The sequence below is a fragment of the Musa acuminata genome, chromosome BXJ3-4 (assembly GCF_036884655.1).
Source record: "Musa acuminata AAA Group cultivar baxijiao chromosome BXJ3-4, Cavendish_Baxijiao_AAA, whole genome shotgun sequence".
Taxonomy (NCBI): Eukaryota; Viridiplantae; Streptophyta; class Magnoliopsida; order Zingiberales; family Musaceae; genus Musa; species Musa acuminata.
In genome coordinates, this window is record NC_088352.1 from 27,982,425 (window position 1) to 28,008,221 (window position 25,797).

Here is a 25,797-nt window from a genome sequence, read left to right on the forward strand (position 1 = left end):
CAACTCACTAAGACAATAACCACATCATAAATCCACAAGTGTGGGATTCTACAAAATCATAAAATCAATATTTACCACATGTTCATATCAATACACAAATTAACTTAACACTCCAAAATCCTAACATGAGAGGTCTATTAAACTTTTACAAACTCATAAGTTCAGATTTACCAACATTCCATTAGACACCAAGTGTACTTATACAACAAAAACATATCATCCACTAAAGGTTTGCCCAAAGTCTTCTAGCTTTCCACTGTCGTAGCTAAATTTAAACATTCTAGCGAGCGACAAGTTATCCTGAAAAATTTATATAGCAACAAGGTGAGCACATAGAGCTCAGCAAGAGACTAACATATCAATAGAAAAAAAAGGATAGTTTCAAAGCAAACGAGGTACTAAATACAAGACAGGGATATAAGAGTTCAAAGATAGCTGCTCAACGAATGCAGAATTTACAATATCATTTCATTCGAAGCATGTTTTATTTATAATAAGGGAGTAAAGACTAATTGGAGCAAATCATTGACGTAATGAAACATTTCGGAACATATCAATGGTGGATGAAATGCTTCGGAATATATCAATAGCATATGAAGTATTTTGGAGTATATCAATGGCATAGGAAGCATTTTGGAGCATATCGATAGCATATGAAATATTTTGAAGCATATCAAGGTCGTATAAAATGTTACGGAGTATATCAATAACAAATAAAACATTTCATAACATATTAATGATGGATGAAATGCTTCGGAACATATCAATGGCATATGAAGCATTTCAGAGCATATCAAAGACGTATGAAATGTTATGGAGTATATCAATAACAAATGAAATATTTCAGAACATATCAATGATGGATGAGATGCTTCGGAACATATCAATGACATATGAAGCATTTCAAAGCATATCAAAGACGTATGAAATGTTACGGAGTATATTAATAACAAATGAAACATTTCGGAAGATATCAATGATGGATGAAATACTTCAGAACATATCAATGGCATATGAAGCATTTTGGAGAATATCAAGGACGTATGAAATATTACGGAACATATCAATGGCATATGAAATATTTCGGACCATATCAAGGATGTCTAAAATTTTTCAGAGTATATCAATAACAAATGAAATATTTCAGAACATATCAATTGTAGATGAAATGCTTCTGAACATATTAATGGCATATGAAGCATTTCGAAGTATATCAATGGCAAAGGAAGCATTTCGGAGCATATCAATGGCATATAAAATATTACGGAGCATATCAATGTCATATGAAGCATTTTGGAGCATATCAAGGACATATGAAATGTTTCAAAGTATATCAATAACAAATGAAATATTTCAGAACATATCAATGACGGATGAAATGCTTCAAAACATATCAATGATATATGAAGCATTTTGGAGCATATAAATGGCATATGAGTCTTGCTATTTCCTCATAACATTCAAATTAAAATTTTCTTCTAATAACTTATATTGTTCTACTACCATTAGATCAGGCTCACTACACTTCCGTTGTGCCACTCTGATTTGATATCATCGATTAACCCTTTCATCTCACTTAATTAATCAAAAGTAGATGAAGTAGGAGGACCAAATGTCCTCGTCATCCTATATTCCTAAAATGCATCAAAGAAAATTTTCATCGATCACTATAGTTCACTAGACCTCAATATATTTTACATATCAAACATATCAAATATCTCAAAGATCCTCAAACCACGCTCTGATACCACTCTGTCACGCCCCAACAATAATTCATTTCAGGATCCAATCACGCATTTGATGACACTAAGAAAACATTCACAGTCATTCACATCTATAATTTCATAATTCACAAAACCTATATAGTTTAAATTCATATACCACATCGAAAGATATCAATAGCATATGAAGCATTTCAGAGTATATCAATGGCATAGGAAGCATTTCGGAGTATATCGATGGCATATGAAGTATTTCAGAGCATATCAAGGATGTATGAAATGTTATGGAGTATATCAATAACAAATAAAATATTTTAGAATATATCAATGATGGATGAAATGCTTCAGAACATATCAATGGCATATGAAGCATTTCAGAGCATATCAAGGATGTATGAAATGTTACTAAGTATATTAATAACAAATGAAACATTTCAAAATATATCAATAATGGATTAAATGCTTCGGAACATATCAATGGCATATGAATCATTTCGGAGCATATCAAGTACGTATGAAATGTTACGGAGCATATCAATAGCATATGAAACATATCGAAGCATATCAAGGACGTATAAAATATTTTAAAGTATATCAATAACTAATGAAATATTTCGGAACATATTAATTGTAGATGAAATGCTTCTGAACATATCAATGGCATATAAAGCATTTCGGAGTATATCAATAGCATAGGAAGCATTTCGGAGCATATCAATGGCATATGAAATATTGCGAAGCATATCAATGGCATATGAAGCATTTCGGAGCATATCAAGGATGTATGAAATGTTTCAAAGTATATCAATAACAAATGAAATATTTTGGAACATATCAATGACGGATGAAATGTTTCGGAACATATCAATGGCATATGAAGCATTTTGGAGCATATCAATGGCAGATGAAATATTTCGGAACATATCAATGGCAGATAAAATGCTTCGGAACATATCAATGGCATATGAAGCATTTCAAAGTATATCAAGGACGTATGAAATGTTTCGGAGTATATCAATAACAAATAAAATATTTCGAAACATACCAATGGTAGATGAAATGCTTATAAACATATCAATGGCATATAAAGAATTTCATAGTATATCAATGACATAGGAAGCATTTCGAAGCATATCAATGGCATATGAAATCTTACGGAGCATATCAATATCATATAAAGCATTTCAAAGCATATCAAGGAGGTATGAAATGTTTTGGAGTATATCAATAACAAATAAAATATTTCGGAACAAATCAATGACGGACGAAATACTTCGGAACATATCAATGACATATGAAGTATTTTGGAGTATATCAATGAACTAATATGAAACAGAAGCTCAAACGTTGCATTTGATATTGCACACATTTCATTTTTATCCAAAGCACATATAGAAGCATATAACCAAAGCTTTGGATATCATATCAAAAAGATAGAGGGTGATGTGGGATCCCAAACATAATCTCCCACGTTTGAGAGCCATCCACATCTGGATGAAGCTAGAGGGGGTCGGCAAAGCATCGCAGACTCTAAGGATATACCTTTTATCATTTCTGGCAAAGGTTCAGATAATCTCTTTACCATTTCTAGCAAAGATCCAAATAATCCCTTTACTATTTTTAGCAAAGGTCCAAATAATCCTTTTATTATTTTTAACAAAGGTCCAAATAGTCCCACAAATATCGGAGTACAAAAGGGTATTGTGAACAATAAATTGGGACATATTGAAAATACATGCGGAACAACGGAATGCATGTTCCTATACAAAACATTGTGATACAAATATGAACTTTACATAATAGATTCAGGTATACAAATAATTGAAGGACGATATATATAGGAATTCAAAGCAATAATATAAAGCTCAACTGAAGTAAGGATTTTAGCTGAAATCAAATTCCAAAGAGATGAAACAAGAATATGTGAAATTGACCAAATCTCGATTTTGACAGAATTTGAGAGGTATATTGCATGAATTATTTGGATCATAAATTATACTCCAATTTACACAAATTAGGTGTCATTCGAAAGATGTATCAATATAGATTTAGATTAATTAAGTTTTGTATAAATTGGTTATTCCAACATTGAGTTATCAATAGTTTAGTAACCAAAGGTCAGAAAATATTATCTTTATTTTGCAGAATTCATATAGTTGATAACAGATGATTCAATAGCCATTTATGCTCCAAATCATTAAAATCAGATATGCACAGAAAGACATATACATCTAGTTTCTGATAAATTATTTTGCATAAATTAGAGTTTTCAACAGAGAGTTATAAACAAGAGAGTATTGAAAGGTCAAAATCGATAGTCTCTGTTTTACCGATTTCATAAGATCAGTTGAAATAATAGTTTGGATAGGAAAATAGACTCTAAATTTATCAATCTTGATATCAAAAGAAAGAGTTGTGAGTATATTTACGGATGAATTTTATTCCGCTTGAATCCAAAATCGGTGCAGAAAGTTATGGCTAGAACAATATAGAAAGGTTAATTCATTGAAAAATTTTAGATTCATAGTTTTGTTCCCAATCGAAAGAAATATCATATATGAAGCCAAAGTCTTCCAAACTTTTTAGGATTAAGATGAAATCAAATATCAAGAGTTCTGTAGGAAAGGGTTAGAACACTTGCCTTAAACAAATTTGAGTCTCAAAGGTATGGAATTGATGCAAAATCTCAAGCCAAGGCAAAGCTTCTTCTTCTTCTCCTACTTCAATTCCTCTTCCTTTCTCCCGTTAACCCACGTTGGCGCAACTCTTAAGTTTTCCTTTAATCTCTCCTATAATTACTTAGGTTTGGCTAACGAAAGGGTTGCAAGGTGACAAGCATGCATGAAAAAGATTTAGGTGTCATCCATAGAACAAACTTAAGTGGCACCATTAGGTTAGCTAGTGACACATTGTCACGGACAAACTTCAAAACATGATGTTTGGTGTAATGCTTATGTATGTCCGTGTCTTTTGGTATGTTCATGCTTTGCACAGCATGTAGAGGGACGACCGAAGACTTAATAGTCCCATTTTAGTTAGATTGGTGGCCGCTTTAGGCTTGTAAATAAAAGTTATATCATGTGGACACGTGTGAGAGATTTTTGATCTATAATGGACCATTTTACCCTTTGTTGTGTAAATGTTCAGAGCTTGTAAAGTCTGTTTGTAATTTGCATTGTCTATGAAGTGTTTTCGGAAATGTTTGCTTGTGGGTCCCGAATGAGATGTTTTCTCTAACCCGTTCTCTCTTTTGTGGGTCCTAAGGGACATGGGAGGCTTTTGGGAGGCTGCTGACCTTTACGGACAGACACGCAAGGGTACCGCACGACTTAGGCAAAACCAGCTAAGGTCGTGACCGATGGTATCAGAGCGGGACAAGCACTCATAGAAACACTTAGCATGCAAACGTGGGAGACCTAGCGGGGCTACGTTGAGGGCAGTCAACACTCGCGACCATTTGGGGGAAAACGGGCATAGAGATATAGGGAAAATGAGTCGCTCGGAGGAGCGAGCATCTGAGATTGGCATTCAAAGGAATGGCCAACCCTTTGCGCAAGAGGCGCCACAAGAACAAATAAGCTTGGAAGAATGTGGAGCGCACAAAGGTTGGGATGGCTGAGTTTGAGCTATGGTTCAACGTTGACAACTATACTTGATGGTGCTCAAGGCAAGCGAGGCGCTTGGTAAAGGATGAGACCATCTAAGGTGGAATAAGTTGCTCAGCGACTGAAAGAGTTGTGCAAAGCTCATAGAGGTGAGGGGAATTGCTAACTCAAAGAATTCGGTACTCATGCATGGGCTTGTATGCGGATGATGGAATGTTTGCGGCCATCCCAAGGTGACCAAAACTCGATGCCATAAAGCATTGAAACTTTCTCTTCGGCATGTGAAGGATACGTCCGTAGGAGGCTGAAGTGTGCAACAAGTTCAGCATGTTGCTAGGCCTTGAGTGGTGCAGCGGAGGCTGTATTGACGTGGAGTCACAATCTAGCAAGTGTGTTTGCATGAGGCAGAACAATGCACAGTTTGTTCAGCATATCGGAGTAGTCCAAGGGGATGGTGGTCTCTGAAACGACGAGAGATGTTGCTCCAACGGGACAGTTATCCAGGAGGGATAAGTCCCAGCTCTCCAGAGGGAGAATCATGTGGGATGGACCTCACAAGTTAAGGAGGAGTACCTCAACAAACAACAACTCCATGAAGCTCAATGGACTGAGTAAGCGGCGAGGAGTCATCGCATGATCTCGCTCGAGAGAATGCATTGGTAGATGCATTGTGAGATCAAGTGGGGGAGCGACCCAAAGCAACACAAATGAAGGCACACTTGGAGTCGATATGGAGATCGGACTCAAGGGAGGGCTGACCCATGGAATGGTGGGCGCGAGGGCCACCATCAACTCAATGCAAAAATGAGAAGCGGAGCAACTTGGGTGTAACTTGGCGAAGTACCCAAGCTGCATAAAGGGAGCCAGTATAGAAGATGGAACATGGAGCGGAGGCATAGTGCTTTCCTTGGACAGAGGTCAAGAACATGAACTCTTGCAGAGGCAAGAGCAGGATCATGTTGTTCCATGGGTCATTCATTCTGACAGAGCAGACTCATCTTGCATGGTGCCAAAGACGAAGGGAGCTTCTAGGCACATGCACCTTATCTCGGAGGAGCATTTGATGGAGGAACTAAGGCGACTCAATTTGTGGAGGCGAAGTTAGATTTAGAATGCCTTAGCACGGGGCAAGAGGACGTAGAGGCGGGTACTCTTGAGGAATATACCACAGTGTTGCCATTCAAGTTGCCATGAAGGAAGCGGTGCGCAGCGAAGATTGTGCTGGTAGGATCCAGATAATGGTGTACTAATTGGAGCGAAGTCGGGGAACTTCGAGAGCTACTAGGCGACGGACTGTCCTAGAGCGGTGCTTCATCTAGGTGTGACCCAAGAGTGGGTGGATGAAGGTCGATTGCCAAAGGAGCGAATAAAATCAAAGGTGGAAGAGACCCTACAATGTATTTGCAGAGGCCACACATGAAGGGTTCACAATTCGAGTTCATCCCACAAGAATCAGAATGCAATAGAAATGTCACCAAGAGGCGACATGGTGCAGCGGATCATGGTGAAACAGTTCGTGGCAATGTAATACACACAACATAGTCCCGTGAGGGACTAGATCATACGGAGGTATGATCGGGAGCTACTGGAATCTCCACTTCGGTGAACAACACGACAGTAAGAAGGGCTATGGATTCAAGGAGTGAAGGTCATGGTACCACAAAGGCGAGTCTTCCGTACGTGCATCGAATTTTGCATCGAATGAAAGCCTTGGTCATCAGCATATGGGGGCTATGTTCCACCAATAGAAAAAGTTCGAATACAAGTACTAGTGAGTCATAGGGGAGGGACTTGATCATGCAGAGGTATGATCGAAGCAGTTGGAGAGTTGGACTACTCCTAAGCCCATATTTGCTTAAGGGAGCCCGACAAGTCAGAGGACAAGGTCGGGTAAGCAAACGTTGCTACTAAGGAAGCTAAGGAGAACAGAATCGGTGCAAACCCTACAACATGATGGCAGAGGCCATGCATGGGAGTTGCAGTCTGTCTTTCCATCGACCAATGGGATCTGCTTGGAGAACATCGAGGTGTTGAAGCAGGGGGTCAAAAGGGGCAAGGAAGCGACGACGAGTCCAGAGGGACTTAGCTATCCAAAATCAAGCATCAATTAGAATAGAGGTGGACTCGGAGGAGTGCCACAGAGACATATATACTGATTGTGACAAAAAGGGATGCAGATGCGAGGCGACGGATAGTAGGGCCATGGGCATGGTAGCGTCATGGTACCGCAGAGGCGGGACTTTCGTGAAAGTCATTGATCCCTTGCTCTCATGGAGGGAGAGTGCTTGGTCATGAAAGGGGCCGAGGAGGTGGAGCATGCAGAGGCAAACTCCAAGTACCGAGACAAAGCTGAAGGGTAGAGGCCAAGGAACTTCGTAAGACTGGTGTCAATGAGCTTCTCATCAAGATAGCCAAAAGTGAAGGACTTCGGGTCAGGCAAGAGTGCATGATCAAGGAACGAAGCAGGTAGTACGCGGTGTTGTACCTTTGCTACTCAGTGGAGTAGGCGGCAGGGTTGATGGAGAAGACGGTACAATCCCAAAGGCGACCAAACCTATGAGAGAATTACTCCAAGTTGGGGTGAAAACTTCCTACATTCCATAAGTTCGATGGCATTGAGAAGGTGAATCACAGTAACTTACTCAACGCAATGAGTGCAAACACTTCAAGTGCTTCAGAAGTGTGAGCAAAGAGCTGGCGGAGGCCAGTAACCAGCTCGATGCATGGAGTACAACCTCGAGGAGGCGAGCGAAGTCAAGTAACCTTTGTCTTCTCAACTCTTAAGAGAATGGGCGAAACCGAGTACCCTAATTCTCTTATCTATGTTCAAAGACCCTTTGAAGATAATGGAAGATAATAGTTGTCAAATCTTCACCAACGGTGATCAGTGTTACTAAGAGTAGATTGTCCGCTTCATTTCCCAACGAAATGTCAATCGAAAGCGGAAGTGATGCGAACCTACTTGGATGTGACAACTAAGTGAAAGAAGAGTCAATGAGCAAATTTTGTAGAGGAAGGACCCAAAACTTCAGAAGTTTGCGAGACGATGCTCGTTAAAGCTCCAACAAGCATCCACCCAATTTAAGCAACATGAGGCATTTGAGAGACTAGCGCAGTAAGGATGGTCTTTTCCTTCATCTGGAGAATCCGCAAGAACCAACAGTGATCAACACAACTCAGCCAACCCCACACTAGAGTTAGAGTCATTGGCGAGTTGAAGTAGCATGGCGGATCAAAGGTTCGACTACTCAAAAATAGCAGCAAAGAGCAGTTGGGAGCCAAGAGGCGCATTGCAGTTGGAGCAAAAGATTGAAGACTCGGCAAAGGCGAGGAGTTACAGGGTTGACAAAGGCTTCGACGAGGACGTCGAAGGAATAAGTGAGGAAGAATGTCACAGACAAACTTCGAAACAAGATGTTTGGTGTAATGCTTATGTATGTCCGTGTCTTTTGGTATGTTCATGCTTTGTACAGCATGAAGAGGGACGGCCGAAGGCTTAATAGTCCCATTTTAGTTAGGTTGCGTCATGTAGACACGTGTGAGAGATTTTCGATCTGTAGTGGACTATTTGTTGGGTCCAGTCCATATGTGGGCTTGGATAATTTGGGCCATAAGCCCAAATCAACTAATTGGAGATTAGAGAGAACAAAATTAGGGTGAGATTAGAGTAAGAGTGTGCAGCGTGCGGCGGCGTGCAGAGAAAAGATGAGAGAGAAATAGAGAGAGAAAGTAAGGTTTCTGAGTTTTTCTGCTTGACAATCGGTGGCCAAACGTTGTCAGTTTCGACCCAAATTTTATATGGAGAATCCTTGCAGCAAACTCTACAATCCTAACGGTGTTGATCTGCAGTTTACCCTCTCTAAGGTACTTTCCTGTGATATCCACTTTGTGAGATCTAGAATTCTCTTTGGAGGAGATCCACCTATGTGCTGAAGATATGCTATTCTTGAGCCAAGATCTATGTTCTTGATGTTATTCTGATCCTCTAGTTATTCTAGAGAAGACCTACTGTAAACCTATTATCATTATTATTGATAGTGGAAGTTTGAGGTGGACTACGGTTCCGTGGTTTTTCCCACATTGGGTTTTCCACGTTAAAAAGATTTGGTCTCACTGTGTGATTGATTTATTGCTCTATTGTTTATACTGTGCTGATTGATATTAGCATTTTGATATCAAGTTGGTATTTTGATGAGAAACCTATTTTGATACACAAAGAGGGAAAAGAATTATTCCGCATTAACAGGTTTCTTCCCAACAAGTGGTATCAGAGCATCAGGTTGTTTGGTGCTAGTTTTCTTGTGTCATTGAAATGGAGTAGTCATATGGTATGATTAAATTGAACTCATCAAATTATTCCACTTGGAGGCGGCTGATGGAAGATTTGCTCTATTGCAAAGATTTGTATAAGCCTATCAAGGTTAAAGATAAACCTTCTATTATGGACGATGAAGAATGAGAAGTTCAACATAGAAAAGTTATTGCCTATATTAAAAGATGGATGGATATAAACTTGCATGAACATATTTCAGATAATATCAGAGCTGATGTTGTTTGGCAAAGGTTAGAAAATCTCTTTGTGAAAAAGACAGTGGGAAATAGAATTTCTCCTCAGAAGGCTTGTAAATTTGAAGTATAAAGATGGTGGTAACATTGTTGAGCACATAAGCCTATTTCAGAGTCTTGCAAACAAGTTGGTTGCTATGAAAATGAATATAGATGATAAGATGCAGGGATTATTACTTCTCAACTCTTTACCAGAAGGTTGGGAAACGTATGTGGTGACTATTTGTAACTCCACGCCAGAGGGAACTCTAACCATAGATATGGTTAAAGACAGTTTGCTAAATGAAGATGCAAGAAGGAAAGAACAAGGTGAATCTTCTTCTGGTGCATTTGTTACTGAAAAATAAGGAAGACGTGGAAGAAGTCATAGCAGAAATCCATATGGTTATAGAGGAAGATCCAAGTCTAGAAGAGATATCAAATGATTTCACTGTAATAGGCCATGTCACATAAAGAAAGAGTGTAGGTTTTGGAAGCGAGAACAGAATGAAATGAAGAAAAATGAGAAAGAGATCAATATAGTTGCTGCTGAAGGTACTATCACTATTGTCTGTGATGAAGGTTGTGTTAGCCTTGTAGCTCAGGACAATAATTGGGTAATTGACTCTGGTGCTTCATTTCATGTTACTTCTCATGGTAATTTCTTTAGATCTTACAATGCTGGTGATTTTGGTAATGTCAGAATGGGAAACAATGGTACATCTAAGATTGTGGGTATTCGAGATATTTGCTTGGAGACCAGTATTGTGAGCAAATTGATACTCAAAGATGTAAGGCATGTTCCAGATATTTGTCTTAACTTGATATCTACAGGTAGTCTTCATGATGAGGGCTTTGCACATTATTTTGGAGAAAGTAAATGGAAACTCACTAAAGGTTCTCTAATTGTGGCAAAAGGAAAGAAGATTAACTCTTTTTATGTCATGGAAGCTAAGCTACACAAAGGAGAGATTAATGCAATTCGAAAATGTGAAAGTATAGATCTTTGGCATAAGAGGCTTGGACATATCAGCGAGAAGGGACTTCAAACTCTTACTAGAAAGCAGTTCTTACCAGAGTTGCAAGGTACATCTCTTAAATCTTGTGATCATTGCTTAGCTGGAAAAACACATAGAGTTGCATTTCAGACGTATCCATCATCTAGAAGATCTGATGTTATTGATTTAGTTCATACTGATGTTTGTACTATGCAAACTAGAACTCTTGGAGGTGCTCTTTATTTTGTTACTTTTATTGATGACCATTCTAGAAAAGTTTGGGCTTTTGCTTTGAAATCTAAAGACCAGGTACTCGATGCTTTCAAGGAGTTTCATGTCAATGTTGAAAGAGAAACTGGCAGAAAGCTAAAGTGTGTTCGATTAGATAATGGTGGCGAGTACAGGGGTCCTTTTGAGAATTATTGCAGGTTCCATGGTATCAGGCTTGAGAAAACAGTTCCTAAAACTCCTCAACAAAACGGTGTGGCAGAAAGGATGAACAAAACCATTTAAGAAAAGTTTAGGTGTATGCTTTCCCATGCCAAGTTATCAAAGTCATTTTGGGGGGAGCTATGAGAACTACAGTTGACCTGATAAATCTTTCTCCATCAGTTCCTCTACAAGGTGATGTTCCAGAGAGAGTATGGAGAGGAAAAAATATATCTTATAATCATTTGAGAGTCTTTGGGTGTAAAGCATTTGTTCATATTCCCAAAGATGTGAGGTCCAAGCTTGATAATAAGGCAAAAGCATGTATCTTCTTGGGATATGGTCATGAAGAGTTTGGGTACAGATTATGGGATCCAGCGAACAAGAAGATTATTAGAAGCAAAGATGTTGTGTTCCTTGAAGACCAATTGTTTGATGATGGTGATAATGTTGAGAAGCCAGAAACCTCTGTTTATATTCCTTGGAGTTTGGGTCCAGTTCCTTCACCTATAGTTCATGATGATCATGAGGGAGATGAATAAGAAGATTGTGGTGAGAATACTAGTGATGATACACCTACAGTTGATGATGCTGAACCAACTGAACAGGCACCTCCACCACCAGTTGAGATTCCATTGAGAAGATCCACTAGAGAGCGACAACCCTCTACCAGATATCCTCCACATGAGTATGTTATGCTTACTGACGGGGGAGAGCCAGAAACTTACCAAGAAGCTATTCTACATGAGAATAAGAGTGAGTGGGTTAAAGCCATGTAAGAAGAGATGAGATCCTTGCTTGAGAACCACACCTATGACTTGGTAAAGCTGCCGAAAGAGAAGAAAGCTATCAAGAATAAGTGGGTTTATAAATTGAAGACTGAAAATAATAGCTCACAACAAAGATACAAGGCACGACTAGTTGTGAAAGGATTCAGTCAGAAGAAAGGTATTGACTTTGAAGAAATATTTTCTCCGGTTGTGAAAATGTCCTCTATCCGAGTTGTTCTTGGTTTGGTTGCCCACTTGAATTTAGAAGTTGAGCAACTTGATGTAAAAATAGCATTTCTTCATGGTGACTTAGAAGAAGAAATTTACATGGAGCAACCAGAAGGTTTCAAAGTCAAGGGAAAAGAAAATCTGGTATGTAAGCTTAGGAAAAGTTTATATGGACTCAAATAGGCACCTGGATAGTGGTACAAGAAGTTTGATTCCTTTATGATGAGCCAAGGGTATGATAGAACCACATCTGATCATTGTGTGTTTATGAAGAAATTTTCAGATGATGATTTTATTATTTTACTGCTATATGTTGATGATATGTTAATTGTTGGTCATGATGTTGGAAAAATTGAAAAGCTTAAAAGAGAGCTAAGTAAGTCTTTTGCCATGAAAGACTTAGGATCGATGAGACAAATACTTGGCATGAAGATTCTTCGTGATAGGAAGAAAAGGAAGATTTGGCTATCTCAGGAGACTTACATTGAAAAGGTTCTTGAAAGATTCAACATGAGTAAAGCCAAAGCAGTTTGTTCTCCACTTGCAAGTCATTTCAAGCTGAGTTCAAAACAATGTCCTACAAGTGAGAAAGAAAAAGAAGAAATATCCAGAGTGCCTTACTCATCTGCAGTTGGCAGTTTGATGTATGCTATGGTTTGTACTAGGCCAGATATAGCTCATGAAGTTGGAGTTGTTAGCTGATTTCTTTCAAATCCTGGAAAGGAACATTGAGCAGTAGTGAAATGGATATTAAGATATCTAAGAGGTACTTCCAGGTTGTGTTTATGTTTTGGTGATGATGAACTGATAAGACCCTAAAGTCTTATCGTAGGCTCTGATACCAAATGATAAGACCCTAAAGTCTTATCGTGGAAGAAAGGGGAGAAATGGGGATGATAATGATCGCTTCGAGGGGATCGGCCTCCTTGATCGCTTCGAGGGGATCGGCCCTCCTTGATCGCTTCGAGGGGATCGGCCTCCTAGGGTTTGTCCAAAGACAATAGTATTTTTCATAGATTACTGAAAAGAAGCAGTTACATTCCTATTTATAGAGTTCCACCCAGAGTCCATCAGGACTTGAACTCTAATAATAAATAAATATTAAATAGACCTCTACTTGACTTTAACTGAACCAAACCGACTCAATAAACAATTGGACTAAACAGACTCAACAAACATTATTCAAAAGCTTAGAAAAAGGGTCCTAACAGTTCCTCCCTCTTCAAATCAGCCTTGTCCTCAAGGCTGAGCAGCATCAATCTCAGGGAGCTTCTCTTCGGCACTTTAGCCATAGACTATCTGCAACGCATCACAACCCGTTGATCAAGTAAGTATAGTCTCCACTTTTTGAGAGTGTAAGCAACAGGTTGATTTTTCAGTGTAGTAATCGTTGCATGAAACTTCTGACCCTGTATAATCAATTTTATCTTTGAACCTTTGCTATCACAAGTGAAAATCCGTCCATCAATGATCTTTACTTTGAATCTGTCATAGTCTTCAATGTGTTGGGCCAATCGGTCAACAGTCTCACTGTCCATAGAATAGTTAGTGCTACCAATATCAATCAAAACTATAACAGGCTGATGTTCCAAAGTTTCGGCAACTTCCTTAGTTTGCGGGTTAGAATAGTCGGCTAATATATGCATTGTATGTACGGTAGGTTCAACGTCTTTATTAGAATTTATACCTTCATGATCGGAGTCCAACTCTTCTGCTTTTGGTTCCTCTCTAATTGGCTCAATCATCATATGCTGCCCTTGTTTACATTGGTGCTCCATACTCCACTTTTCATCATAGTACAAACCCTTTGCTGAATTTTTCTTGAGTTCTTCTTGGGTTAGTCCTCGGGTGTCAAGGCTTTGGTTGGGAATAGATATGGTGGGTGGCATATTGATCATCTGGTGGTTATCACTTCTGTTTCCATGATTTTCCCTGTTGATTTTTTTCTCATGTAGATGTGCGAATGAAATCGCAGTTATCATAATGCGAGGTTGACGAGCCTTAACTTCACACCGGATCTCTGGAATAAGACCTTCAATTAATGTATCCAGAAGTTGTCGTTCCGACCAATCTCTAGCTTGATTTGATAATCTTTCAAACCTACTCTGATATTCCAACACTGTAGAAGTCTGACAAATTTTTGAGAGTTGTCCATCCACCTTCATGTATGAGTAGATTGTGTCATAATCTTGGGGCCCTTTTCTAGTATTTCCAGATCTATGCAATGTAGAACTTGAGCTCCCACCTTGTTGAAATTTACTAAGGCTCCCCAGTAAGTCCTTTTTAAAATCATTAAGTACTTCTTGTAACCGGTTCTCAATTCTAATTTCCAATGCTTCCATTTGTGCTTTCACTGAGTTATCGATGGTCATTTCGTAAGACTGCAAATCTGTAATCTCAAGTCCTATTTTTGGTGTTGGTCAAGGGCATCAATCACTGTCCTATTCGGTGCTGCTATTGTGATGCAATTGGTGGCAACACTATGGGAATGAAGGGTTGCTGCGAGGATGCGGGGATGTAGCTGTGGTTGTCGCGTGGGAGGCAGCGATGCTTGTTGCGGTCACTGCGTAGAGGGATCACTATTGCTGAGGGCTTGGAGGTAGCGATGGTGGTGCGGCTAGGGCAGCATCGCCAAGGGCTCACCGCTGCGATGGCTGCGACAGCGCGGATGGAAGGCAGTGTTGCTCTGTTTCTGTCACACTGCGGAAGGAGGCGCTAGTGAGAGGCAACAATGCTTGTTGCAGTCGCTGCGTGGAGGGATCACTGTTGCTGAGGGCTGGGAGGCAGCGATGGTAATGTGGTTGGGGGCAGCGCCGACAAGGACTCGCCACTGCGGTGGCTGCGATGGAGGAAGAGTTGCTGCCCTGTGTTTTTGTCACTGTGTGAGATGAGAGCGCCGAGGCTGAAAGGCGACGGTTGTGACTGCTGTGACCCAAGGAAGCAATCGCCGAGCAGCCAGGTTGAGGCTGCGGTGATGCCAACCAACAACTGCAGCAGCGGAGGCAGAACAAGAGGGAGGTGGCGTTGAAGCGGCCGGGGTTGAGGCTGCAGCGGTGGCAACCGGCGGCTGCAGCAAAGATGCAGAGCAAGGGGGCTGCAGCAACGGTGCAGATCGAGGGGGTTGAGGTGAAGGCTGCGGTGGCTGGCAGCAGCAGTCGTGGCAGGCTGGGCGGCGAGCGGCGTCGTCGCTGGCTGAGCAGCAGTGGCGACGGTGGTGGCAACCGGCGTTCGCAGCAGCAGCAAGACGATTGCCCTGTTTCTCGGTCACAAGGGGGCAGAGCAAGGGGGAGTGGCGGCGGTCGTTCTCGCCCGAGCCAGGGGAAGCGGCGGCTGGGAGGCGAGCAGCGGTCGCCGCACGGTGTCTGGCAGTGGTGGTGGGTCGGCTGGAAGGCGACGGCGCTTGAGGCGCGGCTGCGATCGACGAGGGGCTGCGGCAACAGAGGAACTCTGTTTCTGCAACCGCTGCAACGAGGGGCTGCGGCAACAGGCGGCTGCGGCTGCGACCCAAGGGGGGGGCACGGCTAGGGTTGCGGTAGAGAGGCAGCTGTGGTGGCGCGGCTGGGAGCAGCGTCACCAACGATCGCCGAGGAGAAGAGTCGAGCGGCTGCGCTGCGACGGAAGGGGAGGCGGGCGGCGGCAGTAGGGCTGGGATGGACGCTGGCAGCGTCGTCTCCTGGCCGGGGAACAGCGGCGGTGGTGGTCGCCGGCCGGGAAGCGGGGCGATGGTGGGCGCTGGCCGGAGAGCAGCAGCGGCGGGTGGGCTGGCCGGAAGCAGGGGACGCAGGGGTGGCTACGGCTTCTTCTTCCTCTCGTGTTTCTTCTTTTCTTTTTACTTTTTTTTTTTTTTTTTTTTTTTTTTTGAGCGAGATGAGACAGCGAGAAGGTTGAGCGGTGGTCGAAGTCGCTGGCCGGGGAAACAACGATAACGGTGAAGAAAGAGTTGCCTTGTAGTGGTGATGGAGAAGTAGGGAAGCAAGGTTGCGACGGGTTGCGCCAAGAATCGTTGCTCTGATACCAAATGATAAGACCCTAAAGTCTTATCGTGGAAGAAAGGGAGAAATGGGGATGAAAATGATCGCTTCGGCCTCCTTGATCGCTTCGAGGGGATCGGCCCTCCTTGATCGCTACGAAGGGATCGGCCTCCTAGGGTTTGTCCAAAGACAATAGTATTTTTCATAGATTACTGAAAAGAAGCAGTTATATCCCTATTTATAGAGTTCCACCCATAGTCCATTAGGACTTGAACTCTAATAATAAATAAATCTTAAATAGACCTCTGACTCTAACTGAACCAAACCGACTCAATAAACAATTGAACTAAACAGACTCAACAAACATTATTCAAAAGCTTAGAAAAAGGGTCCTAACATGAACCTGTGTTAGAAGGGTACACAGATGCAGACATGGCAGGTGATACTGATTCCAGGAAGTTCACTTCGGGATTCTTGATGACATTTGCAGGAGGAGCAGTCTCTTGGCAGTCTAAGTTACAGAAGTGTGTTGCTCTATCAACCACAGAAGCAGAATACATAGCAGTTACTGAAGCCTGCAAGGAAGCTTTATGGATGAAAAAGTTTCTACAGGAATTGGGCTTGAAATAAGAAGGATATACTGTTTACTGTGACAGTCAGAGCGCTATTCACCTCTCCAAGAATTCAACATACCATTCTAGATCCAAGCATATTGATGTGAGATATCACTAGATTCGTGATGTGCTTGGGATGAAAGAATTACAGTTGGAAAAGGTGCATACCAATGATAATGGTTCAGATATGTTGACAAAGTCTTTGCCTAAGGAGAAGCTTGAAGCATGTAGGCGAAGAGCGGGCTTGGTACAGCCCATCATATGAGATGGAGGGGGAGAATTGTTGGGTCCAGTCCATATGTGGGCTTGGACAATTTGGGCCATAAGCCCAAATCAACTAATTGGAGATTAGAGAGAACGAAATTATGGTAAGATTAGAGTAGCGTGCGGAGAAAAGAGGAAAGAGAAATGGAGAGAGAAAGTAAGGTTTCTGAGTTTTTCTGCTTGACGATCGGTGGTCAAACGTTGTCAGTTTCGGCCCAAATTTTATGTGGAGAATCCTTGCAGCAAACTTTACAATCCTAACGTTGTTGATCTGCAGTTTACCCTCTCTAAGGTACTTTCCTTCGATATCCACTTTATAAGACCTAGAATTCTCTTTGGAGGAGATCCACCTATGTGCTGAAGATATGTTATTCTTAAGCCAAGATTTATGTTCTTGATGTTATTATGATCCTCTAGTTATTCTAGAGAAGACCTACTGTAAACCTGTTATCATTATTATTGATAGTGGAAGTTTGAGGTGGACTACGGTCCCGTGATTTTTCCCACATTGGGTTTTTCACGTTAAAAAGATTTGGTCTCATTGTGTGATTGATTTATTGCTCTATTGTTTATACTGTACTAATTGATATTAGCATTTTGATATCATGTTGGTATTTTGATGAGGAACCTATTTTGATACACAAAGCGGGAAAAGAATTATTCCGCATTAATAGGTTTCTTCCCAACAAGTGGTATCAGAGCATCAGGTTGTTTGGTGCTAGTTTTCTTGTGTGATTGAAATGGAGCAGTCATATGGTATGATTAAATTGAACTCATCAAATTATTCCACTTGGAGGCGTCTGATGGAAGATTTGCTTTATTGCAAAGATTTGTATAAGCCTATCAAGGTTAAAGATAAACCTTCTATTATGGACGATGAAGAATGGAAAGTTCAACATAGAAAAGCTATTGCCTATATTAGAAGATGGATGGATATAAACTTGCATGAGCATATTTCAGATGAAATCAGAACTGATGTTGATTGGCAAAGGTTAGAAAATCTCATTGCGAAAAAGACAGTGGGAAATAGAATTTCTCTCCTCAGAAGGCTTGTAAATTTGAAGTATAAAGATGATGGTAACATTGTTGAGCACATAAGCCTATTTCAGAGTCTTACAAACAAGTTGGCTGCTATAAAAATGAATATAGATGATGAGATGCAGGGATTATTACTTCTCAGCTCTTTACCAGAAAGTTGGGAAACATATGTGGTGACTATTTGTAACTCCACGCCAGAGGGAACTCTAACCATAGATATGGTTAAAGACAGTTTGCTAAATGAAGATGCAAGAAGGAAAGAACATGGTGAATCTTCTTCTGGTGCATTTGTTACTGAAAAACAAGAAAGACGTGGAAGAAGTCATAGTAGAAATCCATATGGTTATAGAGGAAGATCCAAGTCTAGAAGAGATATCAAATGTTTTTACTGTAATAGGCCAGGTCACATGAAGAAAGAGTGTAGGTTTTGGAAGCGAGAACAGAATTAAATGAAGAAAAATGAGAAAGAGATCAATACAGTTGCTGTTGAAGGTAATATCACTATTGTTTGTGATGAAGGTTGTGTTAGCCTTGTAGCTCAGGACAATAATTGGGTAATTGACTCTGGTGCTTCATTTCATGTTACTTCTCATGGTGATTTCTTTAGATCTTACAATGCTGGTGATTATGGTAATGTCAGAATGGGAAATAATGGTACATCTAAGATTGTGGGTATTGGAGATATTTGCTTGGAGACCGGTATTGGGAGCAAATTGATACTCAAATATGTAAGGCATGTTCCAGATATTCGTCTTAACATGATATCTACAGGTAGACTTGATGATGAGGGCTTTGCACATTATTTTGGTGAAAGTAAATGGAAACTCACTAAAGGTTCTCTAATTGTGGCAAAAGGAAAGAAGATTAACTCTTTTTATGTCATAGAAGCTAAGCTACACAAAGGAGAGATTAATGCAATTCGCAAAGGTGAAAGTATAGATCTTTGGCATAAGAGGCTTGGACATATCAGCGAGAAGGGACTTCAAACTCTTGCTAGAAAGCAGTTCTTACCAGAGTTGCAAGGTACATCTCTTAAATCTTGTGATCATTGCTTAGCTGGAAAAACACAAAGAGTTGCATTTCAGACATATCCATCATCTAGAAGATCTGATGCTATTGATTTAGTTCATACTGATGTTTGTACTATGCAAACTAGAACTCTTGGAGGTGTTCTTTATTTTGTTACTTTTATTGATGACCATTCTAGAAAAGTTTGGGCTTTTGCTTTGAAATCTAAAAACCAGGTACTCGATGCTTTCAAGGAGTTTCATGTCAATGTTGAAAGAGAAACTGGCAGAAAGCTAAAGTGTGTTCGATCATATAATGGTGGCGAGTACAGGGGTGCTTTTGAGAATTATTGCAGGTTCCATGGTATCTGGCTTGAGAAAACAGTTCCTAAAACTCCTCAGCAGAACGGTGTGGCAGAAAGGATGAACAAAACCATTGAAGAAAGGATTAGGTGTATGCTTTCCCATGCTAAGTTACCAAAGTCATTTTGGGGGGAGCTATGAGAACTACAGTTGACCTGATAAATCTTTCTCCATCAGTTCCTCTGCAAGGTGATATTCCAGAGAGAGTATGAAGAGGAAAAGATATATCTTATAATCATTTGAGAGTCTTTGGATGTAAAGCATTTGTTCATATTCCCAAAGATGTGAGGTCCAAGCTTGATAATAAGGCAAAAGCATGTATCTTCTTGGGATATGGTCATGAAGAGTTTGGGTACAGATTATGGGATCCAGTGAACAAGAAGATTATTAGAAGCAAAGATGTTGTGTTTCTTGAAGACGAATTGTTTGATGATGGTGATAATGTTGAGAAGCCAGAAACCTCTATTTATATTCCTTGGAGTTTGGGTCCAGTTCCTTCACTTGTAGTTCATGATGATCATGGGGGAGATGAACAAGAAGATTGTGGTGAGAATACTAGTGATGATACACCTATAGTTGATGATGCTGAACCAACTGAACAGGCACCTCCACCACCAGTTGAGATTCCATTGAGAAGATCCACTAGAGAGCGACAACCCTCTACCAAATATCCTCCACATGAGTATGTTATGCTTACTGACGGGGGAGAGCCAGAAACTTACCAAGAAGCTATTCTACATGAGAATAAGAGTGAGTGGGTTAAAGCCATGCAAGAAGAGATGAGATCCTTGCTTGAGAACCACACCTATGACTTGGTAAAGCTGCCGAAAGAGAAGAAAGCTATCAAGAATAAGTGGGTTTATAAATAGAAGACTGAAAATAATAGCTCACAACAAAGATACAATGCACGACTAGTTGTGAAAGGATTCAGTCAGAAGAAAGGTATTGACTTTGAAGAAATATTTTCTCCGGTTGTGAAAATGTCCTCTATCCGAGTTGTTCTTGGTTTGGCTGCTAGCTTGAATTTAGAAGTTGAGCAACTTAATGTAAAAATAGCATTTCTTCATGGTGACTTAGAAGAAGAAATTTACATGGAGCAACCAGAAGGTTTCAAAGTCAAGGGAAAAGAAAATCTGGTATGTAAGCTTAGGAAAAGCTTATATGGACTCAAATAGGCACCTAGACAGTGGTACAAGAAGTTTGATTCCTTTATGATGAGCCATGGGTATGATAGAACCACATCTGATCATTGTGTGTTTATGAAAAAGTTTTCAGATGATGATTTTATTATTTTACTGCTATATGTTGATGATATGTTGATTGTTGGCCATGATGTTGGAAAAATTGAAAAGCTTAAAAGAGAGCTAAGTAAGTCTTTTGCCATGAAAGACTTAGGATCGGTGAGACAAATACTTGGCATGAAGATTCTTCGTGATAGGAAGAAAAGGAAGATTTGGCTATCTCATGAGACTTACATTGAAAAGGTTCTTGAAAGATTCAACATGAGTAAAGCCAAAGCAGTTTGTTCTCCACTTGCAGGTCATTTCAAGCTGAGTTCAAAATAATGTCCTACAAGTGAGAAAGAAAAAGAAGAAATATCCATAGTGTCTTACTCATCTGCAGTAGGCAGTTTGATGTATGCTATGGTTTGTACTAGACTTGATATAGCTTATGCAATTGGAGTTGTTAGCCGATTTCTCTCAAATCCTGGAAAGGAACATTGGGCAGTAGTGAAATGGATATTAAGATATCTAAGAGGTACTTCCCGGTTGTGTTTATGTTTTGGTGATGATGAACCTGTGTTAGATGGGTACACAGATGCAGACATGGCAGGTGATACTGATTCCAGGAAGTTCACTTCGGGATTCTTAATGACATTTGCAGGAGGAGCAGTCTCTTGGCAGTCTAAGTTACAGAAGTGTATTGCTCTATCAACCATAATAGCAGAATACATAGCAGTTACTGAAGCCTACAAGGAAGCTTTATGGATGAAAAAGTTTCTACAGGAATTGGGCTTGAAATAGGAAGGATATACTGTTTACTGTGACAGTCAGAGCGCTATTCACCTCTCCAAGAATTCAATATACCATTCTAGATCCAAGCATATTGATGTGAGATATCATTGGATTCGTGATGTGCTTGAGATGAAAGAATTACAGTTGGAAAAGGTGCATACCAATGATAATGGTTCAGATATGTTGACAAAGTCTTTGCATAAGGAGAAGCTTGAAGCATGTAGGCGAAGAGCGGGCTTGGTATAGCCTATGAGCTGGAGGGGGAGAATTATTGGGTCCAGTCCATACGTGGGCTTGGACAATTTGGGTCATAAGCCCAAATCAACTAATTGGAGATTAGAGAGAACGAAATTAGGGTGAGATTAGAGTAAGAGGAGAGAGAAATAAAGAGAGAAAGTAATGTTTCTGAGTTTTTCTGTTTGACGATCGGTGGCCAAACATTGTTAGTTTCTGCCCAAATTTTATGTGGAGAATCCTTGCAACAAACTCTACAATCCTAATGGTGTTGATATGCAGTTTACCCTCTCTAAGGTACTTTCATGTGATATTCACTTTGTGAGACCTAGAATTCTCTTTGGAGGAGATCCACCTATATGCTGAAGATATACTATTCTTGAGTCAAGATCTATGTTCTTGATGTTATTCTGATCCTCTTGTTATTCTAGAGAAGACCTACTATAAACCTATTATCATTATTATTGATAGTGGAAGTTTGAGGTGGACTACGGTCCCATGGTTTTTCCCACATTGGGTTTTCCACGTTAAAAAGATTTGGTCTTACTATATGATTGATTTATTACTCTATTGTTTATACTGTGCTGATTGATATTAGTATTTTGATATCAAGTTGGTATTTTGATGAGGAACCTATTTTGATACACAAAGAGGAAAAAAGAATTATTCCGCATTAACAAGTTTCTTCCCAACACTATTTTACCCTTTGTTGTGCAACTGTTCAGAGTTTGTAAAGTCTGTTTGTAATTTGCAGAAGTGTTTTCGAAAATGTTTGCTTGTGGGTCCGGAATGAAATGTTTGTGGGTCTCGAATGAGATGTTTTCTCTAATCCGTTCTCTCTTTTGTGGGTCCTAAGGAACATGGGAGGCTGACCTTTACGGACGGACACGCAAGGGTGCCGCATGATTTAGGCAAAATCAGCTAAGGACATGACAATATGTCCACTATTTTTTTTTTTTGTTAAAACTTAATATGAAGTACCACGAGATGATGCGGAGGTTCGGCTTGCAGCAGTTTGAAACAAGGGAAGGCTGCTTGATGAAGAACTGAGAAGGGGCACGGTGGCACAGCGCCCTTTTGCTTCTTCGTACTTATCAATATAGTGTTGTTCACAGGTTGTCACTGTAAGAGGAGAGAGCGGAGAAAGGGATAGCGTAAAACTCCGCCGAAGTCAGAATCACCGGAGGTAGCAGTTTGACATTGCCGGATTGACTAGATCTGTTGCGCTGCGTTGATGGCTGCAGATCTGTGAGCAATGTGAGAGATCGACAGCGTCAAGATGGGTCCGATGGCCAACTTCAGAATCAGGGAGAACTGCCCCATGGACGTCGCTCCACACACGTCCACCGCCTACTCAATCCCTACTATTGGGATGCGAGGTTAGCCGCTGAGGGCGAACAGGGAGATCAAGGTAGAGAGCGCTCGGAGCAGTGATATGCGACGGTTGATGAGGAAGAAGAGGGAGCACTTCGCTGGAGTGTGACTAGATCTGGGGTAGGGAATAGCGTCGGAGGAGGAGGAGGAGCAGATGGAAAGCAGCGCCGGTGAGCCCAGCACTAGAGGCGCCGCAGCTGGGAAATCGATCACAGTAGAGGAGGAGCAGCATCGGAAACTTTGACCTTACCGGGATTGCTGTCCATATCTTTGATACAATGTGATGAAGAAGATTGTATAATGAATAATATTTATATAGATTTAGAAAGAGTTAGAAAAGAAAGATTTCTTCTAATCATATCTTCTACCAAATCCTACGTCGACAGCCTTCCATATCTTCACCTATCTAGTGGGTCAAAAGATATGCAAGGGGTCAACAGTTTCTGGGGAAGATGACTAAGCAGAGCCAAGACACATCCTGCATGCAAAAACACTATGATTTGGGTCTGTGAAGAGAAGATGGGCACGAAGTCATCCAAAGGTACAAGAAATTAATATCTGAATTCAGTGTAACGTCGGAGGATCAATTGCTGGAAAGCAAACAAGCATAAAAAAAAAAGAGAGATGGATTATTTAGGGTTAGCGTAAGCTAGTCGAAGAGTTCCCAGTTGTTGGTAATCCAATCCCCTCCCTGGGAGACTTGGACGAGTTGTAACTGAGCGCTCGGGGCTTACCAAACCAGATTCAAACGTCTGCCGTTGAGTTGTAACTGAGATTTCTTCTTGCCTTCAGCAAGTCCAATGAGAAAGAATACGGCGAACCTGAGAAAGAATTTTCAAAGGTCAAATGAGACTTTTGCGCAACTCATATTAACCAAGAGAGATTTCGTATAGACTTCTTAAAAGGTATTATATTAGAGAAAATTTTCTTACTTACTACAAGTACAATACTAATTATGTTAGTTCCTGCAAGTAAATAGGCTATTTTCGTGTCTCATTTGAAATATCTATAATGGAACCTAAGCCGACGGGGTTCTCCTTCTCATCATGATCCAGGACATGGACAAAGAGACTTTGGAGATCTTAACCATTCCAGACTAAGCTCAGCGAAACCCAGCATTTTCTTGTCTTCACGGCCACAACTACTACTTTTTAGTAACTTCTTGTTATATTTAACACACTCTCGAGTTATTTAGGATAATCGTATCCACATTAATTATCGGTAGCTGTAATTATGAAGACCGCAAAAGACGTACCATCAACATGCTATATTATACGCAAAAACATGAAAGTTTGACTCCATAACTGCAATTGGAACTATATATTGATTTAATTGGAAGAAAAGCTCGAGAGGGATGTTTCATAATTCAAGAGTACCTCGAATCTCCTCCGCGTTCTCGCTTCCCCCTCTGCCTCGACGCTGTCTGATTTCAGCAGTTGCACCATAAGCAGCTCAGTCAAATCCGCCAACTCTTCGTCCGCAGCCTTCATGCTTGCGTGCACGCAAGTCTCCGAACTCGATACCTGCATTCTAATCCGATCGGTTCCGAGCAGCGACTGGAAAGTTTCGAGATGATCGCAGGGAACCCACCGACCTTTGCAGCGAGCTTGTCCACCGCAGCTCCGACAGCGGCGATCGTCTCAGGCGCCTGATGCCGATTCATACGCTCGAGCTTCCTCTCCTTGCTTGCCGGGTCCTCCAACAGGACCAGCTTGGACATTTCCACGATCCCAGCCATGTGCAGGCGCTCACCGTCGTCCTTTTCCTTTCCCCTGAACAACAGCCTCTGCTCTCCAGGCTGCAGAGCGGTGTCTTGTGCCAGAACCCTTTTCAATTCCCCTTCACATCATTAATCGTCAAAACGTCACCTTTATCGAAAGATCGGAGGAACAGAGAAGAACAAGAGTCCCAAGGGGGTCTACCGAAGGTGGAGTGGGCAGGGACGGAGAGCTGATGCTGGTAGGAGCCATGGGAGACCTTGATCTTGATGAGGGGCTCGGTCGGCATGCCAGCCACGTTGCTCCGCTTCTGTACCACCATCCCTCCGGGGCGGAGCTCCCACTCTGTCATCCGGCAGCTCTGGCTCTCCCTCCCACCCACCATGCCATTTGATCTCGATTTCCTCATCCTTGTATCGAACAGAGACGAAGCGAGCAGGAAAGGAAGGCACAGGGTGTTGGTCGAGCGAGTGCCACAGCTTGTGACAGCTTCGAAGTGCACAGCGGAGGAAGAGGGGACAGCCTTCAAAGATTTCATATGTTTGTGTTTGGTTAGTACGGAATCAATGGAATGGAAGGAGACGACGTTGGTGCTATATATATATATATATATATATATATATAAACGGTAAGTGAGGAGACGGATTCGAATCATAATGATCTGATGATGTTTTTTATTGGTCGGTGGTGACGGGTTGGATTCGGTGTTGAGAATATAGAAGATGCAATAAATAGGTGAGCCGTGTGGGTGTCCACATCACATGTTAGGAAGGGAGGTGGAAAAGGTAATTGCATGCATGGCCTTTCACATGCAAAGTGTGGACACCGCTTCTGAATTGACAAGTGGAAATTCATCTTATAAAACGGAAGCAGGAATCACAGCCATAGTTGCTGGTTGTCCTG

General features: G+C 41.1%; 1 protein-coding gene across 2 annotated transcripts; it reads right to left on the reverse strand.

Annotated features, from left to right (window-relative positions):
* Window positions 1–81: 81 nt before the first annotated feature.
* Window positions 82–25,454, reverse strand: LOC103981842 (BAG family molecular chaperone regulator 4). Of its 2 annotated transcripts, XR_671444.3 has the most exons (5): window positions 25,099–25,454; window positions 24,771–25,015; window positions 24,553–24,699; window positions 23,911–23,997; window positions 82–300 (listed from the first exon to the last, which is right to left on the reverse strand). XR_671444.3 is itself a non-coding variant. In XM_009398593.3 (4 exons), the coding sequence occupies exons 1-4, from the start codon at window positions 25,430–25,432 to the stop codon at window positions 23,965–23,967; spliced, it is 759 nt and encodes a 252-aa protein (XP_009396868.2). In that variant the 5' UTR covers window positions 25,433–25,453; the 3' UTR covers window positions 22,835–23,964. The 2 variants fall into 2 exon arrangements, 1 of the variants encoding a protein (XP_009396868.2); XM_009398593.3 differs by lacking the exon at window positions 82–300 and having other exon boundaries at window positions 22,835–23,997; window positions 25,099–25,453.
* Between the last annotated feature and the right edge of the window lie 343 nt (window positions 25,455–25,797).

Bases quoted from the DNA above. Each gene is read 5' to 3' on its own strand.
- LOC103981842 (XM_009398593.3), bottom strand. From the start codon at position 25,432: ATGAAATCTTTGAAGGCTGTCCCCTCTTCCTCCGCTGTGCACTTCGAA. The intron at 25,016-25,098 runs GTAGACCCCCTT...AATGATGTGAAG, and splicing joins CCCTGCCCACTCCACCTTCG to GGGAATTGAAAAGGGTTCTG. The intron at 23,998-24,552 runs GTACTCTTGAAT...ATTCTTTCTCAG, and splicing joins GAACGCGGAGGAGATTCGAG to GTTCGCCGTATTCTTTCTCA.